This window comes from Myotis brandtii, unplaced genomic scaffold (genome assembly GCF_000412655.1).
Source record: "Myotis brandtii unplaced genomic scaffold, ASM41265v1 scaffold250, whole genome shotgun sequence".
Lineage (NCBI taxonomy): Eukaryota > Metazoa > Chordata > Mammalia > Chiroptera > Vespertilionidae > Myotis > Myotis brandtii.
In genome coordinates this window covers 5,737,175-5,747,210 of record NW_005359478.1, presented here as the reverse complement: position 1 = coordinate 5,747,210, position 10,036 = coordinate 5,737,175, and the positions used below count along the sequence as shown (strand labels likewise).

General features: G+C 37.5%; 1 protein-coding gene across 3 annotated transcripts in view; it reads left to right on the top strand.

Moving 5' to 3' along the window:
• RC3H1 (ring finger and CCCH-type domains 1) overlaps positions 1-10,036 on the top strand; it is a 53,967-nt gene that overhangs the window by 40,230 nt on the left and 3,701 nt on the right. For 2 of the 3 annotated variants that reach the window (XM_014540904.1, XM_005867677.2), the window contains exons 14-19: positions 2,284-2,436; positions 5,193-5,406; positions 6,080-6,170; positions 6,298-6,430; positions 7,440-7,610; positions 8,771-8,886. In XM_014540904.1, coding sequence (XP_014396390.1) covers positions 2,284-2,436; positions 5,193-5,406; positions 6,080-6,170; positions 6,298-6,430; positions 7,440-7,610; positions 8,771-8,886 — 878 coding nt within the window. The remainder of the gene's footprint in view (positions 1-2,283; positions 2,437-5,192; positions 5,407-6,079; positions 6,171-6,297; positions 6,431-7,439; positions 7,611-8,770; positions 8,887-10,036) is intronic. The other variant, XM_005867678.2, reaches the window with a different exon arrangement.

Genomic DNA, 10,036 nt, shown 5'->3' with positions numbered 1-10,036 from the left:
GGCTCCGGCTTCCTCCGAACCTGAGTCTGCTTCTTGAGTGTGTCCCTTATGCGTGCAAGGAGTTGAAATCTGCAGTTTGTTGGGTTACGCTGCAAAAGCTCAGGTGGTTCCTTTTGTGCCACTGGCACAGCTTAGGCAGGGATGGAAATTGAGTAGGGCGGGGTCTCAGGGAATCACCAGGGCGGAGCAAGCAGCAATGGCTTCTCTACAACTCCTCGCCTCTCCGCAACTCCGCAACTCCGCGTCAAGTGCCGGCGAGCAGCTCCTCGAGAGAGCCACCCTCACTTTCCGACCCGCTGCAAGGCCTTCCCACCTCTCCCTGTAGGGGCCTGGGACCTCAGAATCCCGCCCCAAACAAGCTCAGTGGATTCGAGAGTTTGTAACCCCTTCCGATTGAAAAAAACCGCGCATCCAGTTGCAGCCCGCCTGGTGCGCAACTCCATACCTCTGTTCTTGGCGCCTCTGCATATCCTACTCAGTCTCAATGCGCTTCTTCCTTTCCTTCCAGTTGTAGAACTTCCACTGGGCCAGCTTTCCCATGGTTCTGAATGATAGCTGTTTGTCTTATAGTTGGTAGTTTCAATGTTGTGGGAGGCAGCACGCACAGGTCTATCTATACCTTATGCCGCCATCTTGGTTCTGAACCTATGCAGTTTAAAGCCGTGTTGTTCATGGATCAACTGTATTTAAATTTCAGTTCTGATCATAAATAACATACATAGAGTTGTGTTAACTTTATACATTGTAAAAATACATAACAAGAATTTCTCCAAATTTCCCATTTTTTATATCATTGTCAGTTTATTAGATATTTCAACTTTTTTATGGGTGAACTAATAAGTATCATTTAGTAATATCTTAAGGTTTTGTGTGTGTTTTGTATTTTTTTGTTTGTTTTTTGTTTTCATTTAATCAATTACACTGCATGTCTTTCTGTCAGTATATAACCTTTTCTCATTCTTTTTAACAGATGCATAATACATTATGGTCAGGGGGAAAAGCCCTCGTTAGTAGAGCATGTCTCTAAAAAGCTAGTTGTTCTACACAAAGTTTGTAAGTGGAAGAGAAATGATAACAGAGACAGAATTTTAAAAAATAGAGGTAGGACAGTGGCTCAGTGGTTGAGCGTTGACTATGAACCAGGAGATCATGGTTCGATTTCCGGTCAGGGCACATCCCCCAGTTGTGGACTCAATCGCCAGTGTGTGGGGCATGCAGGAGGCAACCAATCAATGATTCTCTCTCTTCATTGATGTTTCTATATCTCCCTCTCCCTTCCTCTCTGAAATTACTAAAAGTATATTTTTTATTAAAAATATATTTTTTATTAGGTAGGACAAACAAAAAAGGTGTTAACCATAGAAGTAGGAGTTGTGGTTGGAACTGAGTGATACTTGGAAACAGCAGACCCTGTGCCACACAGAAGACCAATACTGATGATTCAGAAAACAAGATTGTTTTATAGATGGAGGTAGGCATAGAGCCAGTTATGTGTACCAGTGGCCCCTAGGGATCAGTATATATATCTGAAGTGAAAGCAGTATTGAAGTTGTAGTTCTAGCACTGCCCTAGACTGATGGAGCCTTGGTTAGATCATGTGGATTTGAACATATGAAAGAGATAGTGTGCATCAAAGCACTTGGAATACTGCAAAACATTACACAGATATGAATGTTGTGAATTTAGTAAAAATACATTAGACCTAGAATAGCTATTCTGTCATTATATAATTTCAGATTTCATCTTGAGAAAACAAAATTATGCATCTTATCCTTTTCACTCCATTGAGTCAACCTCAGGACAAGAAATTTTTCAAGATATGAATTATTACTGTTAAAGAGATTTCAGTAAAAAAGTTATTACCATATAGAACATAACTATATAGAACATTCAAAATAGTTTTAATATTCTTTTTTACCTGGAATGTTATTGAAAGAAACATTGAGGGGGCGGTTTAGCAAAACTTGAGGGCTTGGTACATATTTGCTTACATATTGACATGATCTAATGAGGAAGAGGATGATCAAACCTCAAAACTCCAGCTTGATTCCTTGAAAGACACTGAGATACTTCCTTTCTGACTTCTGCTAACAATGTAAAGGCTAAACATCATTCTTCACTTGTTGTATATGTTTTATATTCTATAAAAATCTGTTGTGACAAATCAAATAACCACCATTACCTTGTTTCAGCATGATGTTCTAAGAAATTCCTGCTTTTTCTGTGTTGTTATTCATAGACCCATTTCCTATTTTTTCTTTTCTTTTTCCCCCCTTTCTTTAGTTATTGGATGAAGAATTGAAGGTAGCTGGGAAATATAAAGGAAATGATTATAGCCAATACTCTCCCTGGTCATGTGACACCATCGGCTCCTACATTGGAACCAAAGATGCAAAACCCAAAGATGCTGTGGCAGCAGGGAGTGTGGAAATGATGGTATGTGTAATAACTAAGCCATAATTAATATAAGCCCAGATAACCAAGTAACTTATCACCCGTTATAGTACAGATACATAATTGAGCTTTGCTTAAGAGTTTCAGGCCATATTATATACTATGCAATTGAATTACATTTAAACTATACTTTTTTGTTTGTTTTTTTGGGAGTAAATAAAAATATTTTAATACTTACCTAGACAAAGAAGAACATTTGTTATATTTCTGTACATCTAGCAGTTAACCCAACAACAGTTTAGAAACAAAATTAAATTATTTTGCATAATTAATCAAGATACTGGATTTCTTGTCCAAGAAATTATAACTCTTCTACAACTTTGAAGTTTAAACAACAAAGTGGAATCTAGTGAACAATAGTAGTATTTGAGTCAGATTTGGAGCTACTTAACCTCAAGTGAGCTGTGGTATACTGAAATGTTACACTTATGCTATTTTTTTCTTAACAAAAAAATAATGTAACACCAGTGTACCCAAGCTTAATATTATCAGTATTTTATCCTAATTACTTCTTTATTAAAAAAATAAATAAAACTTCGCAAAAGTAGTTAAATCCTCCTGCATATACTTGCCTAATCTCTTGTTTCCCCTCCCTCCTTTCCTGGAGGTAACCTCTATCCTGAATTATCATTGCATAGATAATTTTATACTTCTTAAACCACTTTGTTTTGCATGTTTATAGACCTTATATATTATATACTTCAATTTGCATTTCCACTCAGCAGTGTTTTTGAGATGTATCCAAATTTATACCTGTAGTTCAAGTTCATTCATTTTAACTGCTTTTATCCTATATCATTGGATAACTGAAATCCAACAATAAATATATATATGAATTATTTCTTTTTCTGTTGGATGTTTAGGCTATTTTTTTCTATTTAGGCTATTTTTTTTTATCTTTTACTATTATGTGCACTACTACAGTGAACATTTCTGTGTATGTCTCCTTGTGCACATGCATGGAAATTATGCTTAGAGAATGGTATTGCTGGGTTAAAGGTATGCCTTGACTATTCTTTAACATTTGCCCTTATTAACTGTAACAAAGGTTTCCTAGGTTATTATATTGGCTTTCGTAGACAAATATTTGTCCAGCTGGTTAAAAGAAGACCAATTGTCTTAATAGAAAAGGGAGACTTAGATGCTAATACTGCTATAAATGAGTAAAGTGATACCTATAGTATAAATATAATTAGATGCCAGAGGGAGGCAGGAAGGGAGGGAAGGAGATAGACAGATAGAAAGGGATGTAGAGGAAGAAGAAGCAAAAAATGAACCTTTTGTTTTTCTATGGTGTAATTGGGGACACGTTTTTAGGCCATAGAAAACTGTCTCTCTAAGAACAGGAATGAGATGAGGAGGAAGAGATAACAGAAACCCTTGCTTTGTATCTGGCTTTCAGAAAGGGTTATTATAGTAAAGTAACAAATATTAGCAAAAAAACCCTCATTTTCTTAGATCAGTAAATAAAAAGGTTTGCCAACCTAACCTAGATGTAATTGAAAATCTCTTAAATGGTGAAAGAAGTCTAGCTGTTTCTCAGACATGAATGTCCACATAAATTACCTAGAGTTCTGTTAAAGTGCAGGTTCAAGTTGAGAAAGACTGGGGTGGGACCTGAGAGTCTGCATTTCTAATATTTTCCAATCGCTGCTGCTGCTGCTCCCACACTATATACTTTCAGTAGCAATGGTCTACCAATTAGATTTCCATTTCTATTTATTTCAATACTTATTTCTTTCTGACTTGAACCCCTTTGAAGATCCTGTGTTGGCACTTACATTTTTAAACAGTGTTTTTCTAACTACTGAGTTTTGAAATTAGCTGATTGGGTCATGATGGGTCTTTAAAGAAATGAATTAGAATAACAATATAAATACCAGAGTACATTTCATATAGTAAGGTTAAATATTTGTCAGGAAATTACATTTGAATGTATATATGGGCTGACTCATGATATCTATATATATAAAAGCCTAAGCGACTGTTAAACTGTGCAACCAGTAGGTATGATGCGCAATGACCACCAGGAGGCAGATGCTCTGACCAGTAGCTATGACGCACACTAACCACTAGGGCAGTGGTGGCGAACTTATGACACGCGTGTCAGAGGTGACACGCAAACTCATTTTTTTGGTTGATTTTCCTTTGTTAAATGGCATTTAAATATATAAAATAAATATCAAAAATATAAATCTTTGTTTTACTATGGTTGCAAATATCAAAAAATTTCTATATGTGACACGGCACCAGAGTTAAGTTAGGGTTTTTCAAAATGCTGACACGCCGAGCTCAAAAGTTTCGCCATCACTGCACTAGGGGGCAGACGCTCAACGCAGAAGCTGCTGAGCTGCAGTGACTTGGCAGCTGCTGTTCTCAGGTGATGGACCTGGAACCAGAGAGGAGGGTGCCTGATTCCAGGGTGCGTCACCCGAGAACTGCCCTCTCACAATCCGGGACCCCTCAGGGGATGTCAAAGAGCTGGTTTTGGCCCAATCCCCACAGGCCGAGGGACCCTACCAGTGCACGAATCTGTGCACCGGGCCTCTAGTAAAATATAATATTGTGGAATGGTCAAAGGTTTAAAAAGTGATGTTTTATATGACAACCAACCAAAGGCAACTAATGATTTTAATCTTAGCAGTAAGGATATTGTACTCTTTTTCAACCTAATTACAGTTAGAGGAAATTATATTAGAGACCTAAGTATGGGGTGGATTTCTCATTTTACTTATCAGAATGTGGAGAGTAAAGGAATGAGAGACCAGCGGTTGGATCATCAGAGAAGAGCAACAGAAACCAGTGATGATGACCTCATCCCATTTGGAGACCGACCGACAGTATCTCGGTTTGGTGCCATCTCTCGAACTTCCAAAACAATATATCAGGGTGCTGGCCCAATGCAGGCTATGGCACCTCAGGGAGCTCCCACAAAATCAATTAATATTTCAGGTAAGAACTTCTGGGGTAATCTCATCTAGAGGGTTCACAGACATGACCACCCAGCACCCTCCCTACTACTCTCTTACTGTCAGTGCTTCCCATAATCTTCCAAGACAGTCTGTCTTCAAACTTTTCCTTGGAATTATCCCTGTAGAAAGGTAATTATAACCCAGGCAATTCTAGGGGTATAAACTAAAATTGAATGTCTTATATGAAGATTGCCTAGTTTTTTAATAGCTTCATTACTCTTTATTAAAATAATGCATTCTCATTTTTTTTTAATTGAAGCAAAAGAAAAAAATTACCAAGACTGGTGTTTCAACAGGACATCAGTGCCCTGTTACTGTACTGGGAGACATCTTTCCAGATAGCTGTGTACATACCATGCCTGTGCCTTTTAGACCATGAACAGTGGTCGGCAAACTCATTAGTCAACAAAGCCAAATATCAACAGTACAACGATTGAAATTTCTTTTGAGAGCCAAATTTTTTAAACTTAAACTATATAGGTAGGTACATTGTTATTAACTTAATTAGGGTACTCCTAAGGCTTAGGAAGAGCCACACTAAAGGGGCCAAAGAGCTGCATGTGGCTCAAGAGCCGCAGTTTGCCGACCACAGCCCTAGGAGAATCAAATCTGTGGATTGTGTTGCTCTATAGTGAGTTACTCTTCTCTTACAGATTACAGTCCATATGGAACCCATGGTGGCTGGGGAGGTTCTCCCTACTCACCTCATCAAAACATACCTTCTCAGGGACACTTCAGTGAAAGGTATGAGTCATTCTTTTTACTTTTACCAACCTTTAAAATTATTCAACTTCTCTTATTTTGTTTTTCTAGTCAGTATTTTTTAAAAGCAAACATTGTAATTTGTTCCATGCTTTCTTTCCCACCAAAGGGAGAGAATATCCATGTCAGAAGTGGCCAGTCATGGCAAACCCCTTCCATCTGCTGACAGGGAACAGCTACGACTAGAATTGCAGCAGCTAAACCATCAAATTAGCCAACAGACCCAGCTACGTGGACTAGAGGTACCAGCTTATAGATATTTTTTTACTCCAGTTTTTGAAGAGTGCTCAAAAATTTTAGGAGGATCTTTTGAAGTACTACTTTAACAATTACTAATATATAGGTGTCCTTTCTTCAAAGAATTGAAGCACTTAGAGTTTAGTTCTGGGACGGTGCAAAAATTATTATTTTATTGCTTAAGGATAGAAGACAGGTTATCTAAATTTTCACAATAGATATTTATCAACATGTGCTTTAACTTAAAATTGGTTTTTAATTTCTTATATTTCTTTAACTTTTTAAAATTTGTCTTATATTCTTTAAGTCCCAGCATTTATTCATACATATTTTAAAAATAGAAGCTTAGATCTTTGACTTTTAAAAATAGCCTCTGTATAATAATAGCACCTTCATCAATACAGTTCTTTTAGTTTATAAGTTATTATCACATGTTATTTGATTCATACAATGTCCCTGACAGGTATGTTAGGCAGATGTTATTATTACCCTTTTTTAGTTGAAGTGTTTTAGTTTTACAGAGATTGAAACATGAGCCCAGGTCTTCAAACTCCGAATTCAGTGTTGCTGCTGATTTATGGTTTTATCTTAGTTGAAATTTCTAGACCCATTTTCTGTCCCAAAAGAATATCACCATCATTTGGAAGCTTATCACATATTTAACTCAACTGTGGTTAAAGGTCCTTCCTTGCCATCAATGAGATTTCATTGAAATTAAAGGATTTACTTCAGAAAAATGTAAATAAAAAGGGGGAAGAATGTACATTTAATGTTGACTTCTTTAAGAGCTACTTATACCTAAGATCAAATTACTATTCACTAAGTTTAAATCCTCTGTGTTTTTATTTTCACATAGTACTCAAAGAAAGAGACAGTATCTTACAGTTGCACCATTTTTATTGCAAATACCTGAGTGATAAGCTGCTTTTGGCTGTGGTCTGAAATCGGGCCTGGCCTTTCTGTGCATGGTGTGAAATGTGTTGAATTGTGTATGTGCTTGGCTTCATGCACTAGGCTGTTAGTAACAGGCTGGTGTTGCAGAGGGAGGTGAACACCTTGGCAGCTCAGTCACAGCCACCACCACCACCTCCAAAATGGCCTGGAATGATCTCAAGTGAGCAGTTGAGCTTGGAACTGCACCAGGTGGAAAGGGAAATCGGGAAGAGAACCCGGGAACTGAGTTTGGTGAGTGTTGCGGTGGGAAAAGAGAGGGAAGGTAAAAGGAAAACGTCCGTCATGGAACTCATAGCTCTAGAGTTGTAGAATCACCCAGAACTGTAGAATCATCACCCCAAGGCACTCCAAGGAGTAATAAATGCTTAGAATAAGTCTCATGAAGATGGGCTTTCATCCTATTTTATCATTCCTCTCCTCATTCCCTTTTTTTAAAAAAATATATTTTATTGATTTTCTACAGAGAGGAAGGGAGAGGGATAGAGAGTTAGAAACATCCATCAGCTGCCTCCTGCACACCTCCCACCGGGGATGTGCCCACAACCAAGGTACATGCCCCCGACCGGAATCGAACCTGGGACCCTTCAGTCCGCAAGCTGATGCTCTATCCATTGAGCCAAACCGGCCAGGGCTCCTCATTCCCTTTTGATTTGACTGTGTTCTTTGTGTTGGGATTCTGCATTACAAAAAAACATTTAGGGAAAACAAGGCAGGTACTTGGAAGTTACTACATTTCTGTTAAACATTACTGATTAAGGAAGCAGTGGGAGTGTGTTGTTTATGATTTTGCTGATATTGTCATGTTATATAAAGATGTACTACATGTTACCAAATAGCATTCTAGTTTTCATAGCCCTTGTTATTGATGATCTGGCTTTTCTTATGGGATACAATCTACACACCCTTTCCTGTGGCATTATATACATGGATGTGCTTAGGCTTTGCTTCATAGTGCACTAACGTCCATTTCAGTAAATTTTGAATCTTCGGGGATTGAACCAGTCCCCCAGGTTGCATGTAACTGACTTTGTTGTTGTGTAGCTTTCACATTTTTTCTAAGCAAATAAATGGGGTAGTTTTTCTGTTTTCATTAAGTAGATTATAGATAGATTTTATATTTGGCTTGCTTTTTCTAAGTCCTCATTTATGTGAGATATTTCCATGTTAACTTGAGGCATTCTCCCCCTTATTGTTCAGCTTGGGTAGTGAACAAGTGGATTGTACTGTATTGTGTATGTCTCTCTTTTAGTCTGCCTGTTTCTTTAGTCATTTTACAAAACTATATGATTTCTGGATCATCAGTTTGTATTATCTCTGTTTGATCTCTCTTCCATTAGCACCATTAAATAGAAGCTAATTGAATTTATTTCCTTCTCTTTCCTTCTCTTAAGGAGAACCAGTGTTCTCTGGATATGAAAAGCAAATTGAACACAAGTAAGCAAGCAGAAAATGGACAACCAGAACCACAAGCTAAGGTTCCAACCGAGGATCTTACATTGACATTCAGGTAAAGAAAGAGTCATTTGCATAGTCATATATTACACAGTCATGACAGAAATACCCTTAGAAATATGATTTGATTTTTAAAGTGTCATTGTTCTGTATACATTGAGAAAGAATATTTTCACATAAATTTAGGAGTTTAAAATTTTATTTTAGAACAGATTCAAAATTGAATTATCTGTTAAGACTGGTTACATTTCCTTCTTTCCCTTGCTTTTTAATTTATTTGAAAAACCAATGTTTACATTTTGATGTATACCTTTCTAGTCTTTTTTAAAAAGTGTGGGCATTTAGCCTCTTTCAAAACCCACCCACCATTCCATCTCCCTGGTTTTTAATTTGTTCTATTCCATGTCATCTAATAATTCTTCTACAGGTTTGGAAGGATACCTGTCAGATATTGTGAACCACCCTGCAGTAAACGATATTGAAGTTAATTCTTTTTTTTTTAAATTAATATATATTTATCGTTCAGATTATTACAGATGTTCCTCTTTTTTCCCCCCATAGCTCCCCTCCACCTGGTTCCCACCACACCCCATGCCCTTACCCCCTGCCATTGTCCTCATCCATAGGTGTAAGATTTTTGTCCAGTCTCTTCCCGCACCCCCCACACCTCCTTCTCCCCAAGAATTGTCAGTCCACTCCCTTTCTCTGCCCCTGCTTCTATTATATTCACCAGTTTATTCTGACTTAATTTTTAGGTTCACTTGTTGATAGATATTTATTTGTTGTCACTTTGTTGTTCATAATTTTTATCTTTACCTTTTTCTTCTTCCTCCTCTTCTTAAAGAATATCCTTCAGCATTTCATATAATCCTGGTTTGGTGGTGATGAACTCCTTTAGCTTTTTCCTGTCTGTGAAGGTCTTTATCTGACCTTCAATTCTACATGATAGTTTTGCTGGGTAGAGTAATCTTGGTTATAGGTTCTTGCTATTCATCACTTTGAATATTTCTTGCCACTCCCTTCTGGCCTGCATGGTTTCTGTTGAGAAATCAGCTGACAATCGTATGGGTACTCCCTTGTAGGTAACTAACTGTTTTTCTCTTGCTGCTTTTAAGATTCTCTCTTTGTCTTTAGCCCTTGGCATTTTAATTATGATGTGTCTTGGTGTGGTCCTCTTTGGATTCCTCTTATTTGGGGTTCTCTTC